Here is a 27,485-nt window from a genome sequence, read left to right on the forward strand (position 1 = left end):
CCAAAAGTAGAGGATATGAACTATTTGTAGCCCAAATATAGGCTATAGAAATGGATTATTTGGCAACTAATGACTGGTACTAATAAAATAATGTTTAAAATAGACCGGAACATGTGATAGACATATTGCAAGACGAAATTATGATCGATAGCCGAAAACAATTTTAGATTGGATACCACGTGACAAAAACAGCCTAGGAAATGTCCGCGTACAAGAAATTGTGACAAAACCAGGAACCACTGGGGAGTAACCTGGAAAAGAATTACCCAAGATAGATAGTTGTAGAGAAAACTTGGGAAGACTTCATCCAGCAGTGGATTGATAATGCTTGATTATGATGATGGTAATGATTTTATATCGAGACCTCAGAGGTAAACTAAACCAAGTAATAATTTCGTAATTTTACAGGAGAAGCGAAAAACCGGTTCCTTAACTAAGATCTATAATACTATTTTTCAAACTATACTAAGTAGTTACAAAGTAGTAAGATGGCTTTAGACACATTATTACACCACTAGAAAGAACATAGTCTATTAAAAAAAAAAAGTATTCTAACTCAATTTGACCAAAAAGTGACTTAACATATAGTCTATCACTAATGTTCAGATATATATATGTATATATATATATATATATATATATATATATATATATATATATATATATATATATATATATATATATATATATATATATATATATATATATATATACCGTATAAATTTACTAGGTAAGGTAGGGTAAAATTAGATCCAAAATTTAACGAAAGTCATACAGCGAAAAAAAATATATATTTTTGACTATTTAATGCTTCATGTTGCTGCAAAACTACGAAAATGAATACAAAAGAAAACTAGAAAGTTAAGAATCACTTGTTTTGGCGAGAGAGAGGAAATAGATACAGCTAGCTCGAATTACCTATATACTTATATAATATGTATGTTCATGTTTTGCAAGTAATTTTCAATCAATATAAAATTTCAACGTAATGAACGCACGATTGGTTTTCTCGAATAAAGATCACATGCACCGCTAAAAGCTCAGGAATAAGCTTAATCTTTGTTACGGCAGTGGATATACGTATGCGTATGTAATGCATTACAACTTTAGGAACTTGTATAAGAAACAGAATGTACTTAAATTTAGACGCGAACTATGCGAAACATCTGACTTTGAATCTAACTTGTTTCGTGATGGAACCCGAGGCCACACATAGCAAAGATGAGTGTCGTAGCTTCCACCACAAAGTTCAGGAATTTCGTGTTATAAGATGTCAATTAAACACGTAGATGTGAAACGGTAATAAAGCATTTGATCAATTTTAAACAAAACATATTGTAGTAATATTTTTTTTAAAACGACAGTCAAAACAGAACGTATTGGATAATAAATGAGAAATTGTAAAATTTCAATTTTGGTACGATTAAATACATTCATGCTGCTATGTGTTGCGTTATCCGTTAGGAGGTATTGAACAATTCTTATTCTAAGAAAGGAAATAAACTACTATATAGTACTGAAGTTATTTTAATAGAGTTTAATTGTATGGGCAGTAGTGAGGCCATATGAGAAAGTCTTTTGCTGAAAGTGAAATATGGGTTACTATTAGAATTTTATCCCAGATATGATATACCCACTGATGATTGAAACTGGAACTCACGCATGGAAGGCATCAGCGCTAGCAGAATAGCTCTGAAGAAGCACACCATACTATAATTCTAAGTCAAGAATAAGGCCAAAAATAAGAAGCAGAAACGACAGACTTTACAATAATAATATTTTTACAATTTTAATTTCACCTATTTATTTCGAGACTTTCGAGACCGAGACCGAGATCGAGACAAGCATTTGTTGACCGAGACGAGACCGAGACCGAGACGGCGATTTTTGACTTGAGACGAGACCGAGACCGAGACAGCTGTTTTTAAACCGAGACGAGACCGAGACTGTACAAAGTCTCGTCTCGTCTCGTCTCGATACCATCCCTACCACCAACCTATGGATTACTAGCCGCGTGCTCTTCCGACTTGGCCACGGAGGTGATGAAGAGATCGTCGCTTGTAGAAGGATAAATTGTTGAGGTCTTTTGAACTTGGTTAATCCTCCTGGCTCCTTTAACCGCTTATATTCGACGATAACTGTTTGGCATAAGATAAAATCTGCTCACCATGTAATTTTATAACAAAATGACGAGTGTCTATTTATTTATTTCATGGTTATTCCATATTCACTTTTAAACGATCGGCGACAGTTGCCATCTAATAAAATTGGTGCGTTTGTTCCTTTTAGTACATAATAGCTTAGAAAAAGCAGCAACAAATGCTGAAATGTGGGAGATGAATTTAGAGCACCTAAATGGCGCATGCCTAGCACATCTTGCGCTGTTAGGGTATCTGAAACAGTATGTACCTAAAGAACGTATCTAGAACATGACAGATATATGTCCCAATTGAGAACATAAAAACAAATGACTGTTAGAGTGCGAAACTGAGCCAGGTATATACATGCTATTTTGTGGTACATAGTTGCAAATATGAATTAGGTGTAGCAAGTGCCTAAAAGTGTAGGTAGCTGAAGTACATACTTAGCATATGAATATCATATGTGCCAAGTGTCGGGTACCTAAAAGGTAGCTAGTACATATAAATGGACCATGCCTAGCACATCTTGTGCTGTTAGTACAATGTAGAAATGGTTATCATCTGCAAATCATCTTGAAACCTCATCTCACGGATTGATATGGAAAAACATTCTTCATTCCTAATTGAAATGAATGGGGATGTTCCACTGACATTACAACAAGAAATAGGAAAACCAAAAATGGATCAAAATATTGCAATCATGGCCAATAATTAGTTTTTGGATCAGGGGTCACAAAATTTTTGAACGGCCCCTAAATCGAGTTTTTGTATTTTCTACGGAATAAGCACATCATACCGAGTTAACTGATAGTTTGGGTTCGACTACACAAATAGTTTTCTTGATATAAGGCGTACAAGAAAATTTTTGATTGAAATATATTGGACCTTTTGATATATATATATATATATATATATATATATATATATATATATATGTTCTCAGTTTGATCTGTACGTATGTATGTATGTTTGTAATTATATCAAGAATCGTTGATAATATTTCAATACGGTTTTCAGTAATAAAATAAGCTATATCCAACGGAGGTTTTTATGCATAAAATATTTGAAAAATTTGATAATTAATAATTTAATTCTTTAAAAAAATTCAAATCACTTCCTGCAACGCAGGACTTTAAAAATTTTATCCTAAGATACGCAGCAACCAGATAATCAAAAAAGTAAGATGGGTTGCATGCAACCAAGGGGTCAAACTCTTTTTATCTCCAAAAATTTTAGATAATAATACTGAATTGTTTTGTGTTTTTAGCACTCTTTATGATTTTGTTAGCACTTTTCTTTTAACTTTGTTACTATTTTAAAGAATCTTTTTTATAATACTGTTATATTATTATTTCTTCTTTATATCAATTTAAATATCCTTATGTCGTGAAAATTAAATTATGTTATACTGTATTTAGCTTGAATATTTGATAGTAATCAAGCTTAATTTAAATGATATTTACATTTATATGCTCAATACAATTTATGTTTACAAAGCGAAGAAGAAATATGTTCACAAAGAAAAAAACAGAGAGATCAACAAGAAGAGACTCCAAAATGGCGTGGCTATTCAATAGAAAATAACCTTAACTAGGAAATAACAGTATTCATATGGTTACCATCATCCATACTAAACTTCCAGGTAGGCCAATTGGTAGAAAAATATCAGTGAAGTATTGCATAAATTAGTTTCCAGCCCTGTTATTTCCCCAATACTCCTTGGTTTTAATATTGCTAGGATTAGGCGCTAAACCATAATTTGGGATTAACATGAGGTTAGAGCCCCTGTTTGAAGCCGCCCATGGCTAGGATAACCATATGGGATACTGTTGTGTTTATACTGAGAATACAAATTCTACAGTGTAAATGCGTACTTGGTACGCTAGACACCATAATTAGAGTGACGGTACGAAATCGTCATGTCAAAGGGGGAAGAGGCAGAGGGGATTGTAAAAAAAGAAAAGAAAAAAGAAAAAACAGAAAGAAAAAAGAAAACCTCTTTGTTCAGGAAAACTTCGAGATAGGGAGTTCAGATATTCAAACGTTCGCAATTATTAAACTATATCGAATTATAGCTACCTAATTATCACTAGTTACTTTCTGTGTCTGTAATTAATTTGCAAATTTCTGACAAAAGTATCCAAGCATGTTAAGTGGGAGGAATTATTCTCCCCTACCCCCCTCAAGAATTTTGCAACTTCATTAAAGTTTTCCATAAGACCAGACGAGACATTTTTCGTGGCGAGATTAGATGTGAGACGAGACCAAAGGTCTTATAATAGAAATATATATATACACTTTTCGAGACGAGGTAGCCTTAACTCTTGACAAAAAAGTTTACTCTTACAAATAGGTTCACTTACAGGGAATCTGTGTAAAGGAAATCTACTTTTCAGCGCGACTGTACTACACGAGATAAAAATTTCATAGATTAGGCTGATCATATAACTGTATTTTTTATTATAAGTTTTCTCATTATTATTTCTATTTCTCTACTTAAAAAGAAAATAAAAGTTAAGAAATTCTATTATATTTTCTTTTTTAAAAAGATATGCATACATCATAATAATATTGAAAGAAGTCTTCCTGAAGAATTTACGGGTGACCCTAGATCCTGCATCATTCCAGTCTCTCTCTCTCTCTCTTTGCTCGAGAGTTTTGTATGTGTTTTCATCTGCTTGCGGTCAGTTGTCTTCTCCATCACGCTATGCAGACCAAATTACTCCTTTAAGACTTTTCCATTTCATTTGTCCGCAGGCAATGATAGTTTTGTAAAGCACCCACTTGCAAACGTAGAGAGCCGTGGTTTCACGTTCACGATCACCTAGAGGCTAGCGCCGCGTAGCGACTAAATCTGGCAACTCACTCGCAATCGTCGCTCCGAAGAGGCTGGTGGAGTTTCGAGCGTGGTTTTGTCTCTGGTGCGCAAGGCCATCCCCAAACCGTCCGCGTCGGGCGGGAGCGTTGATGTATCTCCGCGAAACAGATAAGTTGGCCCATGCGATAGGAACGTTCGGCTCAGCTCCACAACACAGATTCGTCATGTGCTGGTGGAGATTGTCTCACAGCATCTGCTCATAACCCCGAGGTGCAGTGGCGTCGCATGTAGTAAATGGCGGGGGCCACGATATTACGGTAACCCCGGTGGTTCCTTTCTCATGGCCTCGGGCCCCGCAGATCTTACGGTGGGGCGAAGTGACACACCCCCAACAGTCCCGGATCCACCCCTTTTACGGCCGAAACCGCCCTCCTTTCTCATCGGGGATATTCTCAGTGGAAATAGATCGGATTCCGAAGTTAGCGAAGTGGATACCGCCTTTAGGGCGCCCCAGACGGATACAGATTTATCAGAAGATGAAGACGGGGGTGCTAGTTGTATTATCAAATCGAGCCCATCGCCACCAGAAAATAGATACTCTACGTCAGGTAAGGCTAAAACATACTTCTTCCTAAAATTACACATTTAATTATTAGTAAACAATTGATTTTTGATAACTAGAAAAAAAATGGACAGAAATAAAGACGGTTAAAATTATTTCGTTTTCTCCCATCACTGTAGACAAACAACATTTCAATCAAACCTGCATTAGCGGACAATCGAACTCAGTACCACAAGGGTAGCGAATCTGCCTTCCAAGCAGGAAACCCGCGTTCGTATCCTGGTCAGTCCATTGTGAAGCTTTGCTGTGTTTTAATATAAACAAAAGCAAAGCAATTCACGGGAAACAATTTATAAGGACGTTAGTTCATAATATAGGCTAGGTACACTCATGTCCAAAATGATTGTCGCATATCTATAACTGTCTTCTTGTAAGAATATAATTTTAATAATGATTTTGCAGGGTACTTTTAATACTGACACTATGTGTATAATCGGGAAATGTATATTTGTGGTAAATTTCATAGGAAAAGAATTATAAATACGAAAATTAGAATAAGTAAAACAAAATGTTGCTAAATGGACAAGAAAGTTTTATTTTCGTTTTATTGTTCTTATTTACTGCTCTTTTGACACAAACTCTGCCACATACATGTCTTTGCCGATTATACATATACTAACATTATAAGAAATACGGGGCAAATTCGTTGTCAAATTATTTTCCTACGACAACATATTTATAGACATGTAACAATAATTTTGGACATGAGTGTACATATTTAACATATAAAATTAGTTTATAATTTTTAAAGTAAATAGATTTCATGCTATTAAAAATTTTGGAGAATTAAATTCTTCGTAATAGCTATATTAACAGCTATATTTTAAAATTAACTATTAAGAATTTGTTTAAAGATTTACAGCATCCTTTTTTTCTTTTTCAATTTTCAAAATATTGCCAAGCATTGAGAACATTATAAAACGAAAAAAATATATACAAAGGAGCATTTTTAGTTGTCAAAATAAACAAACAAATAAAAACAGTTATTGTTGAGTGAAGTGAGTTAGTGTTGAGTAACACGTCATCAGAACGTGACGTCACAATTAGTTTGATATGTATTACTCAATAATATATATATATATATATATATATATATATATATATATATATATATATATATATATATATATATATATATATATGTTGTTTTAACTCAATAATATAGCCTACATTGTTTTAACTTATACAGTGGTTTTACCGCAAATTCATTCCGGGAGGGGGAGGAGGAGGATCTGTTCAACCCGAGATGGTTCTATAAGATAATCAATAGGTCAATATTTCAGATGATCGATTTCATTTTGAAACTAATAGCTCAATAATAATAATAATAATAATAATAATAATAATAATAATAATAATAATAATAATAATAATAATAATAATAATAACTGTGCAGCATACTTAAAAAATAAACATTGCCGTGTCGTGGCTAATAATTCTACAACATAATTAGGGTTTAACTAGAAAACTGTATATTTAGTCAGTAATGGTAATGGTAAGTAAATATATGAGTTACCATTACCAATCGATATATCGCATTAAGCTGAACAAAATAAACTGATTATGGTTAAATCCTCATGCGTAGTTTTTGAGGAAAACGATAAACTAATTTTTATAACGCTACAATATATGTCCTTCATTGTTAATAATAATAAATTGTTAGTTTTTACTTTCCTGGGAGAAATGGTTATTTACTTTGTATTTATGTATTCTACACATAGTATAATACCTTGTTAAATAACATATTTCGTGTGTGTGTGTGTATTTGTATGTGTTTGTTTTCTAAACGGTGAAATACATGTTTCTTTACGGATATATCTACTAATTGTAAGGGCAACTTAAATTTCACCCTATATATTGTCTTACTTCTTATTAAAATAACAACGAAAGAGTGACAAGTAATGCAGTTTTACACGTATCACTGTTAAATTACCACCAAATAGCTACTACTGGTAAGAGCAACTTAAATTTCAATTTTTTTTATCTGTTTACTTCTCAGTAAAATACAACCAAAGAGGAACAACTGATGCTACTATACCTATATCACTGTTAAATTACGACCGAATACTACTTGTAAGATCAACATAAAGTTCAACCTATTTATTGTCTTACTTCTCAGTAAAATAACAACGAAATAGTGACAACTTATGTAATTCTACACGTATCACTGTTCAATTATGACCAAGTACTACTTGTAAGGGTAACATAAATTTCAACCTTTTTATTGTCATACTTCTCAGTAAAATGCAACGAAAGAGTGATAAATGATGAAATTCTACATGTATTACTGTTAAATTACAGCCAAGCGTAACATAAAGAATATACTTTGGAAGGCATGGGGTAAAACAATCTTTTCTTAGTACTGAAGGTATATAGAAAACTAGGACCTATTATTGAGACCACATGAGCTTCACCGGGTAATCGAATTGAGGTCTCCCGCCAGCAATAATACAGCTACATTATTATTATTATTATTATTATTATTATTATTATTATTATTATTATTATTATTATTATTATTATTATTATTATTATTATTATTATTATTATTATTATTATTATTATTATTATTATTATTATTATTACCATATTATTATTTTATAGGTCTATTCAATCATCTTAATATCTTTGGTTTGACGACAAACGTCTTGATAATATAACGAATTTATGACATATTGCTTCACTCAGAAATTTTGGTCTGTTGTATCAATTAAAGTATTTGCACTGAGAATAGATTAAAGTATATAGATGAGCTGGACACTCAAGTTTATTAAGTTTAAGCTCCCTCAAAAAAAAAAAAAAAAATAAAATAAAATAAAATAAAAAAAATCAAAAAAAAATCAATGTCACTGAGCCAGGGTCGTACCCACACGGGGAGGTCCATCGGGTCCAGACACCCCCCCCAAAAACATTTGCATATTTGTACACTATTTTAACACAACTATACTTGTTTAACAGAGATGTGATAAATGTAGCCCAAAGATTTTATTTTACATCTCACCTCTACCTTTCTTTTCTTATCAAATAATCATGTTCTATCTTTTTTTTTTTTTTTTTTGTTAATATGAATGGCACTAACTAACAATTTCTTATCATCTTTTGGGGTGTAGAGTAACAGGTTCAATACTACACAGACGTATTGAACTCCCCACCCCAAGAAACAACTTTGGATCCCACCTGACAAAAAATTCTGGGTGTGCGCCTGCACTGAGCACTAAGAACTACACCTTTTAATTTAATTTCTAGAAATAAATTATAATTTTTAACGTTAATGTTAGCTAGATAAATTATTATTATTATTAATTACAGTCTAGTTATTTTGGAGAAAGAAATATGACAGAAAAATATAGCTTATATTTTTCTTGCCTTCTCTGATTGTTGTACCCGAAAGGGATGTTCTAGCACGTTAACTAACTAACTAACTCTATGGCCTATAGGACTCGGAGGTTCAATGCCGCGTTCACAAAAGCTCTCCACTGACTTCTATCCTTAGCTAACTGTATCCAGTTTCTACTTTGTATTCCAATCTCTGCGAGATCCATCTTAATATTGTCCTCCCATCTGCGCCTAGGTCTTCCTAATGGACGTTTTCCGATTGGATTTCCTGTTAAAACTTTGAAAGCGTTCCTACTTTCTTTCATTCTAGCTACCCGACCTGCCCACCTGAGACTCCTGGACTTTACTTTGGGATTCATTTAATTATATCTTAATTAATCTATCTTTTTCAGTATTCCAAACTCTGTACGAATGTTGTAAAATGTTTCCCTCCTAACCGAGTCGTAAGTCTTTCTAAAATCAATAAATAGTTGATGTACCGGGTTATTGTATTCCCATTTCTTTTCGAGTATTTGTCGAATGGTAAATATTTGGTCGATAGTTGATCGATTTCGTGTAGATCCGCACTGATAATCTCCAATAATTTCATCTGCGTTTGGGATGAATCTTTGTAATGCCTCGATAATTCTGCCCTGCTAAGCAAAAAGGCCTTATCTCCATTTCACATACTTTCGAGAAAATAAGCAAAACGCGTTTGGCTTAGACTGTACGTTCAAATTTGTTGTATTTCAGTAAAACTTTATTAAATATATTTTCACGATCTAAAATTTACGTGGTAATACAGTTAAATATTTTTGCTTATGAATTGCCACTTAACGTCTTTTTGCTTAGTTTTAGTTACAGTTTTGAACATAAGGTAAACACTCATGACGTCATTACCCCCTTACCTATTGGTCAAACCACGTCCATTTCACTTTAGATAGATGCAGAATTGTACTACGAACATTCCCATACCAATATCTCGATTTTCGAAAAATGTGGAGTTAAGTAAGGTCTTTTCACTTAGGACGGCAGAATTATTACAATCAGTTTTGTCGTCTTCCTTATGAATTGGAAATATGAAATTGGAAATTTAGGAAAAACGAGATTGAGTAAAGGAATGAATTGAGGTTTAGGATTGTGGGTGTTACGTATACAATAATTGAGTAATTATAATTATAATTATATAATATGATTATAGGCTTTCAATAGAGCACTTAACTTAATTCTTTCCATAATATGAGGTAAATGTGGCAATAGCGTTGAACGAAGAAAAAAGTCTCGAAAAGCAAATAACGAAAGGTAGATCTAATGGAGCTGATCAAAATTATATCGCTAAGTGTAAATCTTCATGCGTCGTTTTTGACAACAAAGAAAACACTAATTTATATGTGATTGTTTGTGTAAAGTGGAAAATGTATGTTGTAAGATAACTACATCCCGTATTAAAATTAAACTCATATTTAAAAAATGAAATGAATCTTTACGTCCCATGGTCATGCCGGCTAGGCTAAAGGAGACGGTGATGATGAGAAATGAATGAAATAGTGGAGTGAACAAAGTAGGAGGAAACGGGAGAACTCCGAGGGTAACCCACGCACACGGTGTTTGTCCACCACAAAGTTCACTTGACGCGAACCAGGAACCCCATGCACCAGAGGTAAACGCTCTACCATTGAGTCACAGCGGCCCCTATATAATATTGCATATGCTGTACAGAACATAATAACAATACAGGGAATAGTAGGCGCGCATCCACAAATTTTTGTTGAGAGGAGTCCAAGTGTGGCGGGGGGCCCATACTGCAAGCCACTACGTCTAGGTAGTATTGAATGGGTATTATTCTGCAACCGAAAAGACGATAAGTAATTGTAAAATAGTTTCACCTATATATCCAGAAAAAATGATAGACTTTTTTTTTTTTTTTTTTTTTTTTTTTTACAAGAGAAAGAGTACAGATGAATTTGTTAAGATCAAATTTTCATGATACATCTATCATTTCCCTGTTAAACAAAAATAGTTTTATTGAGAAATTATACAAACATATGTTGAGTTAGGAACTTTTTGGGAGGTGGGTCCGGACCCAGTGGACCCCCGTGAGTACGCTCTGGGCGATAGAAGGGAATGAATACTGAATTTCTACATGTACTCACGAAAAATCCTTCACGAGGGAACGAATAAATGTAATCTCTTAGCTAAATATGTTACACATGCACCATCTTCATTCCTTCTATTTACGCACTATGAAGATATTATAATTAGATTATGTGTATGTAATTTATTTATTTTCTTATCAACATATCACGCAGATACCCAATTACAATGTTGAGAAATATTACAACATATTTTTAACAAGTTTTATTTTAAAATACCTTACAGGACATTGTGCATATATCAATGTTATCATGTTTTAGATACAATATGTTGTAGACAGAACATTATCCAGATTGGTGACTTCAGCATTATGTTGGTTCTAGCCTTTTTAATAATAGAAGAGGCCTGTATTATTAGTTCTAGTTCTAAATGAAGAAACGTAGAAGTTTAATCATATAAAGATTGAGCAATCGAATTCATTTTGATTTTTTTTTTTTTTTTTTTTAAAAAGGAATACCAGCTCGGCAATATTATGCGTTTGTTCTAATGAGTAAATACCTTTAAAGAGTGATAATTTTACAAAATAAAATTTTCCCTTAAAAGGAAACTAACCAGCCCGTTTAACTTACGAGATTCTAATTTCATATAGTTCTAGTCAAAAAAGTCAACCCCCTGACAGTTCACTTATACGAAATTATTAGTATATGTGAGAAACCTAGTTCTTACAAAGATTTTTGATAATGCAAAAATCTCTCATATCAGGGCTTTCCACATTTTTTTTTTTTTTCGATTCAAGGCACCGTTTCCGTGTTCCACGGAAGAAGTTTGTACAGTACATCACTCCAGAATATAGATATTTCTAACTAACTCTATGGCCTATGGAACCCAGAGGTTCAGTGATGCGTTCACAAAAGCTCTCCACTGACTTCTATCCTTAGCCAATTGAACCTAGTTTCTACTTTGTATTCCTATTTCTGAGAGATCCATCTTAAATATTGTCCTCCCATCGGCGCCTAGGTCTTCCTAATGCTCGTTTTCAGATTAGATGTATCTAAGACGCATATATATTTAGAAATAAAAATGAAACATATTTTAGGCCTAAATTCGCGAAAAAATTATGAAAATACCTGAAGCGGGTAAATATTTGTAAAACAGAAACGTAAGATCATTATTTACTTTCATAATTACTGAAACAGATGAGCCTTTGCTTATCTGAAACTTAAGTGTTCCTTATGAGACGAGGAATAAGGTTTTGTAGAATTATCGTATCATCTCGTCTCAATTCCCTAGAAACTTTTCTCGTCTCGTATCGTCAATTTATGTACTGAACTTTTGGAAGAAATTTGGCCTAATATTGCACTTAATAATACAAAATCCATATACAGTATTACATAAGGACAATTGTTGCATAACTAGCATTAGTTTAAAAAATGAGATATACTATATATCACCGAGACTCCTGCGTAAGCTGTCTTTAAACGTTGATAAATACTTTTATTTTCTGTTTACAGTATAAGTTTACAAATTTGTAATTTTTATACAATTAATTGCGCAACACTAAAATCATGTTTAAAATCTCAACACTTTGCTGTAGCTAGTGTAGCCTAAGTAACAAGAATTGCCATGTTTATCGTTTCTTCCCGAATTTTCAAATCTAGTTCTAATCTCCTGACTGACTATTCTCTCTCAAATCGTCGAATCTGATTAGATATAGCCAGTGTTGCTAATTAACCGGTTCGCTGGAACCCGTTGTTAAAATATTTCGAGTTTCAGAACACTTTGTAATACCCAGACATAATAGTAAACTTTACCCAGGAACAGTGAAGTTTAGTTTAACTGTCTTTATTTTGAGAAATTCTTGCAGCTACAGTGTTAAGCATATGATCTCTCAGAACAAGATATAAGCTTTTGTTTCTTAATCTCAAATGCTCACATATCAGAAATGAGAACTGGGATCACATGAGTGTAGTGGTGAGGGTTATTTATATTTGAAACACATACATTCCGTTATCAATAATTGTCGATCGATTGCTGGATTAAAATCTTCCCAATACTTTTGACAGCCATGAATCTGCGTTTCCAAGATATTCGCAGTGGTACATTCGTCACACTATCTTGTATATAGAACGGGTTGTTAAAAAAAATTAGAATAACACCATTGGATATAGCAACCCTCATTTCTGTTGTACCGTTAACTTTATCTTGGTAGAAAATATGGTCAAACTCAAAAACAACGTAGCATTATTTTATTGAAAAAAAGAAAATTCCAAATATTTCGCTCTTTTTATGTTGGTCAAGCAGGCCGGTAGCCAACCCAAAAATGTAGGGGGGCCCGGCTGAAGTTAGGGGGGGCCCGACCCAAAAGTATTATAGTTCATTACCATATTATAGTTCATTTGCAAGCCTACCGTAAAAATTTTATGGGGGCCCGCAAAAATTTAGGGGGCCCGGGCCCCCTAGACCCCCCCTGGATACGGGTCTGCGGTCAAGGCACACAGTTTGGGAAACCCTGTCTTAGATTATTAATAATTCAATAAAAAAAAAGGGTTGTCCACCAGACGAAACGAGACAGAACTTTTCCAATAAAAACATATGCCGCGTTTTTGGAGACGAGACATTTCTTTCACGATATTTTTTCGAGACGAGACAGCCTCAAACTCTCGTCTCGTAAGCAACAATAATAAGAAATATCCTCAAAGGATGGGGTGTTACCTTTCCTTGATAATCAGCGCATCACGGAATCAAATCCTTTTTCTGGGTCATGGTGGATATATATTGTATCTTTTAAGATCTCTATCTGAAGCTACTTAAATGTATTGTACAGTTAGTGACAAAAGTTCTCTCTCCATTTGATGAAATTAGTTTCGTAAATATCTTCAGAATGGATTTAAGTGCAGTTTTCAATAAATTAAAAATAATGCAATTTTCTGTACGATCCAGCCATACCCCGTTATTCTCAAAATAAATTTTACCAAACGGAAAGAACCCTAGTAGCAAGAAAGCTTTCTGTCAATTAGCGGGTGCTTGGCTTTTGGCTTTCTATGCTTGCAGTTGAAACGCATGCTTTTGTACAATCTGCCTCTTGTTGTACTTGCAAGCTATGCTTTAGACCTTTCGCAAAGCGTCATAACATCGCTGGCCGTTCATTGGTTATTGACTTGATTTGACTTGCAAAACTCTTGCGTCAAACTTGAAACGCTGAATGCAAAGTTATCCCCATGTTAACTTCGTTCTTGGAATCCAGCTTGCGGCATGCTTGCAGTTTTCCAATCAAGCCAGACGAAAGCTTTGGCCGACTTGCAATTCAAGCTTACAGGAAGTGGTTTGCATCGCTGACTGTACAAACTTGGTTTCTCTTTTTCTAACAACTTTGTTTTTACGAGTTGATTGGACTTGATTCCTTTGTATTCTGAACATCACATTTGTATCTCGTTTCAATACTAATGGGGAAATTCGAAGAGACACAGTATTTGCATTAATTCTTTTTTGTTTATTTTTAATTTTCATTGTTGTGTGTTTTTTTTTCTTATTGGACATCCAGCCCTTCTTTTTTGAGTTAGTAAATAACTTCTTTTTTTTTAAAAAAAATGAGAAACACCAAACATGTAAAAAAAATGAGTAGGTATAGTGCTGCCAAAATGCCTTGAGTCGTGGCAAAAATGCGAACTAAAGCTTACACCCTCGACATACCGATGCGTAGAACCAATAAGGGTTCAGCTTCTGCTAAGCGAGAGAGCCTTGCAGCCGTCTACATCAAAGGGAGTGGAATTCCTTCAGCTGATAGCAGCGCTTGGATCGGAAGACTAGGTGTTAAATCAATGCGGTGTAATTATGTATAGTATCTATAAAATTCAATTACTTATATAAAGTATACTAAATTTAATTTTGAAACATGCTATAATAGGCCAAAACTTTTGGTGTGCAGTTTATGACATTAAAATAACTATTGCATAATATGACATAATGCCAATGAAATTTCTGCACTATATAACAAAGACACTTCATTTAACGGTGTTGACTGCTAACGTCATCTTTGGGTTTGGATTGGGAGTTTAGTGTTCGTTTCAGCAGCTAGGCTATTTGAGACTTGAACTTGCAGCTTAAAACATGGGATTCGGAGTACATGAGCTCACGCCGGGAATCGAACCCGAGGATTCCACACTAAAGGCTACGCCATCTTTGGTTGATTTATTGATTGGGTTTTAATGGTGACGTCAATATCGAGGTTATTTGTTCCCATCACGATCAATACAACTGCTGAAATACGGACAACCATAAATTAAAAAAAAAAAAAAAACGAACATAGCAAATTATAAGAAACAAAAACTACTGGAAAATGGAAATAAAAACCTAAAAGAAGAAACAAAATAATAAATATATGAGAATAACAAATATATAACAATAATAATAAATATTTAAGAAAATAAACAATAACTAGTCAAGAATGCTCCAAAAACACTGCCAAAAAAAATTAAAATAATAATAATAATAATAATAATAATAATAATAATAATAATAATAATAATAATAATAATAATAATAATAATAATAATAATAGTTTTTCTTATTAACTTCTACAGGCTTAATATCAATTGTTCTATATACTTTATTATTATATTTATTATACAATTCTTATAATATATCTATCCATTTATAATTTCCTTGAGTATTAAATTTTTTTTTCAGATGTTTCGTTTAAAAATTCTGTTAAAAAGTTCTACGATATGTTGTTTTTCGAAGACACATGCTCAAAATGGAGAGCTCAAAATTGATAAATTCGCAAAATATAATCTTTCTATGACTTACGGTTCCCGAGATATGGCTCCTTAAATCTCCTGAAATCCGAATTTTTTTGGCCAATATCTCGGGAACGGTAAGTCGTAGAGAGATGATATTGGCGTTGATCAATACCTAAGAGGATGGTAAACATTTTGGTACCAGTGACCACTGGTTACTGTTTGACACCAAAAGGTTCAACATTCTCCTAGGTATTGATCAACACCAATCATCTCTCTATGACACGTTTCCCGAAATATGGCTCGTTAAGGATCTTGAGTACAGCGAAATTAAACTACCCCTAATTTTAGAGTTTTTCTGTAATATCTTCAAGACAAATAAAACTATTCGAAAAGCAGAAACGTAGTGAACTAGACAATAAAATTTTGCATGTGATAACTTTACCACATTTCACCTATCTACTTTTAGTATGCCGCTATTTATAGAACCCGCAAAAAAATGCTAATCGAAAGCAAATAGATGAGTTGTGATAACAGTATCACATGCAAAATGATATTGTCTAGTTCACTACGTTTCTGCTTTTCAAATATTTTTATTTGTTTTGAAGATATTGCAGAAAGACGCTAAAATTAGCGGTAGTTTAAGTTCACGGTAGTGAAGATCCTTAAATTTCTCGAAATCGAACATTTTTTGGTTAATATTTCGGAAACGGTGAGACTGAAGCGAAAAATTCCATCACTTCTTTTGGATAGTTTTAGATGCTCTATCGAATGAACGACTCAAAATTGAAAAATTCATAAATAACACACAGAGAGAGAGAAAGAGACAGAGAAAATTCAGTAATAAACTTTAACGTTAGGCACGAAACTTTTCACATGGTCTAAGTACCGTTCACTCAGTATCTATCAGGTCGTGTACGCCATGTACGCCATATTTGATTTTAGCCTATTGGTTCAGTGTATGGGAAAGTTTTTTTTTTTTTTTATGAACTGGAATTTTGATGATATGACTTTTAGTTATCCGTTCTTCAATAGGGATGTGCACGAGACAAGATTTGTGGCTGTCTCGTCTCGAAAATGTGCTGTAAAAGTGATGTCTCGACTCGAAAAATGTATATTTCTCTATTGGAAGAGTCGTGTCTCGACTCGAATTTTATCAGGAAAATCCTGTCTCGATTCGTCTCGTGCGCATCCCTATTCTTCAAGTCCAGCTAATTAAGTCCCTTTACTTTTGCAAAATGAATTTTCGTTAGTATACATTTTAACACTTTAGTTCAATTAAATTTACTTATTAAATATTAAAAATTATATTTCACAAAATTTTTAGGTATATTTTCATAAAGCAAGAGACATTTAAACAGATTGATGGAAAAAAACAATCAAATCAAACCATTGAAAAATCGCAGTTCATTTCAAAAGAAAACGAAAATAATTCCTCTTATAAACCAAACAGAGCTAAAAGAAACAAAAAGGGCACACTAACTTAACACTATTACTGTTGTCTACGAAAAGAAATGAGACGAGACAAAAAAATAAGGGCATTCTGAGAATGCCCCACCCCGAAGGAGAGCAAAATAATACACGTCTATAATATAATAATAAATAGAATAATACCAGGTGAAAATAACACGTGTCCTTCCAAATACTGAGTGTGGCCCTCTCGGAACATTTCTTCTTCTCCTCCTCCTCCTTCTTCTTCTTTTTGCGAAGGAAACCCTGTTCTCGTCTCGTTTTGAAAATTTATGTACAAAATTTATGCCTGGAATTTTCTTTCTTAAGAGGCCTCATCCCGGCGAAATTAAAATACCGCTAATTTTACAGTAATTATGTGATATCTTCAAATAGATAAAAGATAATTGAAATATGGAACAAGAGCGCCCTAGACAATATTATTTTGAGTGAGATACCGTTATCACAAGTCACCTAGTGGCTTTCCGTTTTCAGCTGTTTAGAAACGCGAAAATAAATGCCGATTTTCAAAATGGCTCGAAATCGAAAGCAGATAAGTGAGTCGTGATAACGGTTTCTCATGTAAAATGATATTGTCTAGGGCGCTCTTGTTCCACATTTCGATTATTTTTTTTTTAAAATCTATTTGAAGATATCACATAATTACTGTAAAATTAGTGGTATTTTAATTTCGCCGGGATGAAGACTCTTAAGTTTCATCTAGAAGTGATAATAACCCTTTCGTGGCAGGGGAGGTCCACGAAGGGTGTGGTATAACAACATTTAAACCATATTTATTATTGGAGTATATTGTGTAATGACTTGCATATTTTTAAACGTTGATATATACCTATATGCTCTTCATATTGTTTTTACAATCACTTTATATATATCTATATCTATCTATCTATCTATCATATATATATATATATATATATATATATATATATATATATATATATATATATATATATATATATATATATATATATATATATATATATATATATATATATATTATTATGAATCATGTTACACTAAAACTGTGCTTGAGATCTAGCCAGACGCCGGCGAACTACGGTTGTCCACCACGCTCGTGAAATTTCTACTCTCAATTAAAAAAAAAAAAGAAAAGTACCCCTTGTCTCGGCTCTGATTCGTTTCCGAGACGAAAAATTTCACACCATTGATGCCAACCTGTAACTTGATTAAAATTCCATCTCAAAAGACACAAATATTCCCATTTTGTTCTTAAATTTTCCACGCGCTATACTAATTACAAAATTTAAAAAAAATGTAAAAATACGAACATTGAAACCATTGTATGTCACGTACTTACTTCAATATTTGAATAAAATTATGCGTAAATTTAGATCTTCTAAACTCTAAAAGTATTTATCTTAATTAAAAAAAAGACTATTAAAATTGCTGTATATACTCGAATCTAAGACGCCCTTGAATCTACGACGCAACCTGCATTTCTAAACTTCAAAAGTTGTGCCAATTTCTTGTATTCAGTTCTAACTATACATACTAAGACGCATCCTGAATATTCAATGAAGTAACAGAATTTGACAGTACAAATTAAATCATACTGGTTCATTGGTTCAAACTAAACATTCAAAATTTCAAGATTAAAAAGATAACAAAGGTACTATCTTACAATCTTACTTATAGTATGAGCAAAGGACATCTTGCTTAAGAGGCCTTATCACTGCGAAATTAAAATACCGTTAATTTTACAGTAATTATGCAGTATCTTCAACTAGATAAGAGATAATCAAAAAGTGGAACAAGAGCTCCCTTGACAATATTATTTTACATGAGATACCGTTATCACGACTTATCTCCTTTCGATTTTCAGCCATTTAGAAAATCAGCTTTTATTTTTGCGTTTCTAAATGGCTGCCAACGGAAAGCTACTAGGTGACTCGTGATAACGGTACCTCATGCAAAATAATATTCTCTAAAGCGATCTTTTTCCACATTTTGATTACCTTTTATCTATTTGATGATACCACGTAATTACTGTAAAATTAGCGGTATTTTAATTTCGCAGTGATAAGGCCTCTTAAGCACTTTCACTGTCTGAACACAAATTTTCACTATCACTTTGTATGTGGTTTTGTATGAGACTTCAAGACGCACCCTCTATTTTATACCTGATATTTAGGCAGAAAAAGTGCGTCTTAGATTCGAGTGACATTTGGTTATAAGAAATGAGCATTTCAATCACGCTTTTGCGCCATAATCCTGTACTAAATGTAATAAAACTAGGCAAACTTTTTTTTTTTTTTTTTTTTTGTAGAACGTTTTAGAAATTGGCTGTTTGTTGTTTGGTAGTTTACTTTCCTGTGTTTGTGATTTTTTTAAACTCCAGAGTACAATCCTTTGTGCTTATTCCTTGAGATTCACAAGTTCCTTTATAAATAACTTTCACACTAGCATGCAAGATCCATCAACAAAATTTGACAATTGGCTCTAATTTCACGTTAATTCAAGCGTCTTTACATCCCGCTCCTAGAAATTTTAATGGCCTCAACGAAATAAATATATGAAAAATCTCATATGTGCTGTTTGTTTTGACCAACATTTTTATACAGGGTGTTTCAAAACAAACACCGACAACGTTTGGGAGGTGGGTGCACAAATGCCTCCTTTCAGAGTTATCGGCTGACGAAAACATGAAAATAATAAACTTTAAATGTCCATACCTCCAAAACTATGGGACCTACCGGAGTCAGGTCAAGACTTCACATTAGGAACTAGCATCTACCCTATCCAAATATCTGAGTTTCAGAATTCTGTGGTACTTCCGCAACAATTTTTGAAGAGGTAGTTGTTAACTACTTCAAATTATATGCCCGTAGTCAAACTCTTTCTATAAAAATTGTTGCATGAGTACCGCAGAATTTTGAAACAGGTATATTTTGGATAGCGCACGTATTAATTCTTAAGTTAAGTCTTGACCCGACTACGGTACGCCCCATAGTTTTGGAGCTATGGACCTTTAAAGTTTATTTTTTCATGTTTTCGTCAGCCTATAACTCTGAAAGGAGGCATTTGTGCACCCAAGTTGGTTTATACTTTTTGTCTTACCTTGGTGTCAGGAATCACCTCCCAAACGTTGTCGATGTTGTTTTCAAACACCATGTATATCGTTAAATCACATCGAACTGAAAAAATAACATACTTGAGAATAAATTATCATGTGTAGTTTTTGAGAAAAATCATCAAAAATGAACTTTTGGAGCAGTAAAAGTTCTAGACATGTACAGTATCTCATTTGTTACCAATAATAATTGAGTATTCATTTTGCTGGAAGTAGTTTGTATTTATTGTTATTTGTATTTTTCGAACAATGGAACACACACTCTAACAGATACTATTTACGTACATGCTCATTGTAATTTAACATTTCTCTATTGAAACTTTCTATAAAGTTTTGTTGCTCTTAATGGTATAAATTATTATTATTATTATTATTATTATTATTATTATTATTATTATTAGACCTATTATTGTCAGTTTTAGTGTAGTAGTAGTAGTAGTAGTAGTAGTAGTAGTAGTAGTAGTACAGCTGAAGTCCCCACTTTACTTGGTAAGTATGGGTTTATAAGAAATCATTGAAAGTCCCCTTTCCGTCTATAAAATGGTTATTGTAATCGAAATGAAAAGATGAACTCAGCTCAACCCAAGTGCTAGTTCAAGAATTCATTTCAAATGCGGCATAATTGTTATTCTTTTTTTTTTTTTTAACTCTTCCCTTAGGATACTATTTCAACCAAAGTGTATTATAGAAATCCAATTCCACTCAAGTAAAATAACTTTTTTTTTTTTTTTTTTTTTTTAAGAAAAACTGATTTTGGGCAGCACCTAAAATTTTAATCTCCTCGTTATATGGAAATTCTCTCCTTTTCCCCTTTCAGAAGCCAAATTTTCGAAAACTGAGAAGTTTATAGGCCCATATTACCAATTTTTAATCTGCTTAGCTTAAGGGGCTTTCCAATATATATATATATATTTCAATCGAAAATTTTCTTGTAGGCCTTATACCTGGAGAGCTACATATAGTGTAGCCAAATTCAAACTATCACTTAACTCAGTATGATGTGCTTATTCCGTTAAAAAAATACATATATATATATTTAGGGGACAGTCAAAAATTTTGTGGCCCCTGATCAGAAAACTAATTATCGGCCAAGATCGCAATCTTTTGATCCATTTTTCTGGATTGTTTCTAAAATTCTTGTTCACCATTATTTTACTCTTTAAGATACGTATTTTAATGAGAATGATATGATAAAAGCCCGGACTGAGCCAGGTGCTAACCATATTCTTAAATTCATTTCAAACGAAGACAAGCTGCGGTTTTGTATGAAGAACAAACTAACAAATATTCATTTACATACACTATAATAGGGTGGGCCAAAAAAATTGCAAAATTGCTTTTTTTTTTGTTTTCAAGTCGTAATACCACGGAAAGATTGCGAATTGGGTTGACTAACAAAAGAAGTTAAAAAAATAAAATAAAATGGGTTTATGTCTTGATGACGTGCATGTACTCTAAAGTTTGCCGAGTTAAAAAAAAATCACATTCCTACGACACTTCTCATCTTACTTAACTTGTCAATATTTAAATGTACTAGCTCTAGCAGACCGGTAGCCAGCCCAAAAATGTAGGGGGGCGGCGGCTGAAGTTAGGGGGGCCCGCCATATTATAGTTCATTTGCAAGCGTACCGCGAAAATTTTAAGGGGGCCAGCAAAAATTTGGAGGGCCCTAGACCCCCCTGGATACGGGCCTGAGCTCTAGTGGAGTCTTGCCCGAACTGATAATGATTTAGAAAAAGGAATTGTTCAAATCGGTCGAGGTATTCCGGTCGTGCAACGGTTGTCAATTCTTACAACGAGCGCCTAAATATCTTTTAGAACTGACAGCCGTTGTACGAGCGGAATACTTTGATCAATTTGAAGAATTCCTTTTTCTAAATCATTATCAGTTCGGGCAAGACACCACTAGAGCTCAGGCCCGTATCCAGAGGGGGTCTAGGGCCTCTCAAATTTTTGCTGGCTTCCCTAAAATTTTCGCGGCACGCTTGCAAATGAACTATAATAAGGTTTGATCGACCCCCTCGACCGCCCCCCTCCTACATTTGTGGCCTGCTAGAGCTATTACGTTTAAATATTGACAAGTTAAGATGAGAAGTATCGTACAAATGTGTGATTTTTTCCAAATTCCTCAAATTTTAGAGCATATACGCGATCAGAAGATGATAAACCGGTTTCATTTCTTTTTTTTTTTTACTTCTTTTTCCTCGATATTACGACTTGAAAACACAAGTTAGCATTTTTTTTTTCCATGTAACAGAAAACGGCATACAACATTCAACAACACAGCTTTAATTGGGATACTTTTAAAACGTGTTCAGGCAAAATGAGTTGTTTTAAGTTAGTTAAAAGAAAAGTGTGTTGGATTTCATCTTTAATTTATGTATCAAGTTATTTTTATATGGAATCAAAGTATATACATTATCACTTAATCTCTTGTTTCACTGTTAAAATTCTTAGCTAAGTTCAGCGCCACATTTTTAAGTAATTTAAGTGAATTCGTAACTTAAGGAAATGAAGAACATCAAAAATGTGGAAAATAAGCCAGATACAATCTACAAAACGACTTTAAATAAACTAATGATAGTCGTTTGCAAATCTTTTCTTATACACGAGAAATTGGGGTGCACATATTAAGAAGTCATAATTCTTGGGGACCCAATTGTTGTAGGAAAAATCTTGGAAACAATTATTTATTAGTTGATGCAATAGCATTTTACAGATATTATCTAGATCAGTAATTTATTATTTGATGTAATAGCATTTTTACAAATATTATCTGGAGGCTGTTATTTATTATTTGATGTAATAGCAGTTTTACAGATATTATCTGGCTCAATTATTTATTATTTGATGTAATAACATTTTTACAGACATTATCTCGCGGTTCAGTTATTTCTTAGTTGACGTAATAGGATTTTTACAAATATTATGTGGCTCAGTTACTCCTTAATTGATGTAACAGCATTTTTACAGATATTATGTGGTTCAGTTATTTATTAGTTGAGGTAGTAGCATTTTGTAGATATTATCTGGCTCAGTTTATCACATTTTGATGTTCTTCATCGACATTAAGAGTGTTGACTGCCTTAGCCTATTGATTTCTATGGAGAATCATTTTTTCTTCTTTTTTTAATAAACTTTGAGTTTTAATGATGTGATTTTACTGTTTTCTTCTTGAAGTCTAGCTAAACGTTCTTAGCTTTTTCAAAATGAATTTGCATTTTACACATATTTAAATTAAATTTGATTATTACACATTAAAGTTATTATTATTATTATTATTATTATTATTATTATTATTATTATTATTATTATTATTATTATTATTATTATTATTATTATTATGTGACAAAATTTAATTTTCACAAAATAAGAGAGAGGTAAATAGATTTCAATAAGAAATCAGTGAAATTATATAATTAAAATTCCAGTTCATTTCAAAGAAAACAAAATAATCAGAAAAAATCAGAGCTAAAAGTCAAAGAGCTAAAAAATCAGAGCTAGAAATCAAAGAGCTAAAAATGAGGGCTAAAAATCAAACAGCAAAAAAATCAGAACTAAAAAATCAGAGCTAAAAATCAAAGAGCTAAAATGTCAGAGATAAAAATCAAAGACCTAAAAATCAAACAGATTAAAAAATCAGAGCTAAAACGAACAAGGTGCCGTAGATATTAAAGGCTCTTATGTTATTTATTTATTAAAAAAAGAAAAAAACTTAAGTACCGGTATTAAGCGGAGAGATTTCTTTCTTGTTTTACAAAATAGAAAGTATTACCGACGAAGAATCTGGCAATTCACCTTGTCAAAGAATGACACGAAACATACGATTACGATACACAGACAAACAAATATTATTGTTGTTAAATATTGTTCTCATGGCATTTATTCCGAAGTTGGTTTAAAAGGGTATAACAGAGTAGGGTAGGGTAGAGTAGAGTAAGGTAGGAATAAGTAGCTAGGGTAGGGTCGGGTTAACTTAGGGTTAGGGAAGTTTAGGGACTCATTTTGTTAATATTATTAGTGTAATTTCTCGTCTTTGCGTAAGGATACCAACTGGAGCGTCTGTGTATATCTGTAACCATGTTCAGAATACAAATGCTAGTTACCTTCGCACAGGTGAGGTTAGATTTACATCGAAGTCACACCACCCCAGTGTGACGTAATGTCACGTGGTATTATCATGAGCGCAAAGGTGGAATGAAACGAGGCATGCGGGGCTTCTAAGCCCCTTTGCTCGCTGACGTTCGCTTAGGTATGTTTCCTAAAGTAAGTAAATCACTTTTTTTTTATCAATAAAGTTGTGTGTGCAAAGTGGACTAAAGCCTGTGACAAACATTTTGGCATTTCAGCTAAACGAATAAAACTCAAGCTCTGGCGCAACGTTGCCAAGTGAGAAAGGGGTGTGGCTATGGTTTGGATAAGCAGAAGAACTACAGCGCGATCAGGTGGCAGAGGGTGAATGTATACAAAATAAACGTGGCAATACCGCAGCACTCTTATTTGCTAGCAGCATCTAAAGGGAACTTGGAGCGCTGCCTTCAAATGCCAAGATGTTTGTCACGCCGTTTAATTATCTTTACGTCACGACCGGAGGTGCAACATCAATGTAATTACACCACTTTCGCACAATCCAACCATGCAGTAACTTTGCGCGAAGTAGCTCCCTCCGCTTGCCAAATAGTTCCATGTTTATAACAGTTTATAAAGAAAAAATAAACACAACTTTCGCTCTCCTTACATATTATTCATTAGCACACAAACAAGCAAATTATCCACTTCTTCCGGCCGGCCAATTTTATGACCAACTTTGGAACTTAATCCCTTCTCATACCCAAGGATGCCCACAGGATTTTTTCCAAAGGGCGGGGGACAAAAGGCCTATTTCAAAGGAGGAATGAGAAGAAACCGATACATAATCACAGTTGGGAATACGTATACTCTTTGATGCACGTGTGCGCGTAATATACATACAACAACAATTATGTACGCACATGTCTTTCTAAACTACAGTAAAGAAACTATAGTATTTAATATAATTACGTTAAGTACTATGCTCTAAATATCGAAAATCTATGGCGAATTTAGCGACTATACTAACACCATTCATGATTTGTATAGCTTGACAGGCAGCAAGGAGTTGATCTCTGAGATTGCTCAAATTACAGCGAGTTACAAACTAACATAAACACTGTATTGACACCTACTTCACAGCAATTGATTGAGAATTTATCGTTCCTTTCCTCATTTGGTTATGTAACGATTTGTTACATTTAATGTTGCATAGAAATGACAAAATAAGTTTTTTTTCCTTCTCTCTCATTTTCAGTGGTGCTATTCAGCCGGTTCGCACCAGTTGTTAGAATATTTTGAGTTTGCAGAACCGTTTGTTATATACAAACGTAACAGTAAATTTTACCCAGTTATACCCAGGAATTGAAAATTTTAGTTTAACTATTTTTGTTTTTAGAAATTCTTAGAGCTACAGGGTTAAACATATGATCTCTCAGAGCAAGGCATAAGCGTTTATTTCTTAATCTAAAATGCTCAGATATCAAGAATGAGAACTGGGTTCACATGAATGCTGTGGTGAAAGTTTGTTATTTATATTTGAAACGCATAAGTTTACATACCATTATCAACAAATTGTCGATTCATTGCAGCTGGATTAAAGTCTTTTCCATACTTTTTGACAACCATCTATCTTCGATAATTTGTTTCCAAAATATTTGCAGTACTACCTAATTTCATTACATCACCTTGTGTTAGGATGCTGTGTGTCTCTACTTTTCACTTGTGGTATCCAGTAAGAATTTTGCTTTTCTCTACCTTGTATGGTTTACCTTGTATTGTTCATCTGTATGTGAGATCGTGATCTTCTATATGCGGTTTTTTCTTTCGTACGGAAAATACGTTTATTCGGAACACTTATACGGAAAGTAAGTATAAAATATATTTTCTCAGTCATACGTTTACTGTACGTTAAACCCAAAACTACAGGATTTACACATGTAACCTACGTTTTTACGTACGCCACATATGCTTTTTTTTCACAGTGTACGACCAGATTTGGGTGCAAACCAACCATTTCCGTATTGATTATATCTGTATGTATGTATGTCCAGAGAACATTTTATCAAGGATAAATCACGTAAAAGGTTACATATATACGCACGCGAGATACACTGCACAATACAATTGAATTTCACAACTTTCTATTTGGTTCAATATTCGTGAAGTGCTTGACATTTAACATGCAATACCTTGCAAGCGGTACAAGATACGGTAAAATTCACTACAATAGTAAATTTCCGAGAAAATTGTACATGAATTTGATGTATACCCTATCACTTGCACCTGCACCCATTTGGAAAACCGAAAGTTGAATCCAATATGGCAGATTCAAGGTGGCGGCCGGGGTGTGTAACATGTGTCAAAGAAGCATTACTTAATCCAATTTGTTTTGTATATGCTCACATTCATGTTTAATTACAAATAAAGAAACTAAAAGAAATTTTGTGTCCGAGTGTTATAGTACTGTGTGATTGAATTCCGAATGTATGAAGGCCCATAAATATACAAATTAACCGTATGAGACTCTAAAATTAGTACAATACACATTGGGCCACAGAGAACTTTTGCATTTGAATCAATTTTACACGAATCACGAGGGGACTTTTCACGAAGGTACCTTGTAAGACTGAAGTGCTCACTAGACTCGAGAAATTTCCCATCTCCTCTTGATTCTGTCCTGGAAAACGAGACGAGAATTGTCAAGTTTCTTATCTCGTCTCAAATTAAAAAATATATTTCTCGTCTAAAAATGAAACTAGACGAGACGTTTTCCTCTCGTGGGCAACCACCGGACCAGAGGAAGCTCAGGTGGTTCGAATCCCATGTTACGTTGTATATCCGCGTCTCGTTTAGCGTCGCTTCTAAAAGAAAAAAAACGCTAAAAATCAAATCAAACCTAATCAAAGCGTCAATTTAGAAGTTTTCAAAGGAGGCTGTCTATATAACTTCTAACACTTTTTTTGGACACCAGCTCAGGAAATGCTGGCCATCTATGGTCTGTGGGAATCCTATATTAACTTTTCTCCAAAGAAGGAATGAATCAATAGACAAAGAAACAACGAATAACATTTAAACTTATAAAATTACAAATAAAATACAAAAGAAAGAATTGAATAAAAACAACGGA

At 33.4% G+C, this 27,485-nt stretch overlaps 1 protein-coding gene across 1 annotated transcript in view; it reads left to right on the top strand.

Moving 5' to 3' along the window:
- Nucleotides 1-4,851: 4,851 nt before the first annotated feature.
- The window catches only part of LOC145689923 (barH-like 2 homeobox protein), a 142,275-nt gene continuing 119,641 nt past the window's right edge, over nt 4,852-27,485 (top strand). The window contains exon 1 of the mRNA XM_081764278.1: nt 4,852-5,567. Within this exon, the coding sequence (XP_081620404.1) occupies nt 5,300-5,567 (268 nt within the window). The 5' untranslated portion in view covers nt 4,852-5,299. The remainder of the gene's footprint in view (nt 5,568-27,485) is intronic.

Source organism: Thermobia domestica, chromosome 7, assembly GCF_964235325.1.
Source record: "Thermobia domestica chromosome 7, izTheDome1.hap1.1, whole genome shotgun sequence".
NCBI lineage: Eukaryota > Metazoa > Arthropoda > Insecta > Zygentoma > Lepismatidae > Thermobia > Thermobia domestica.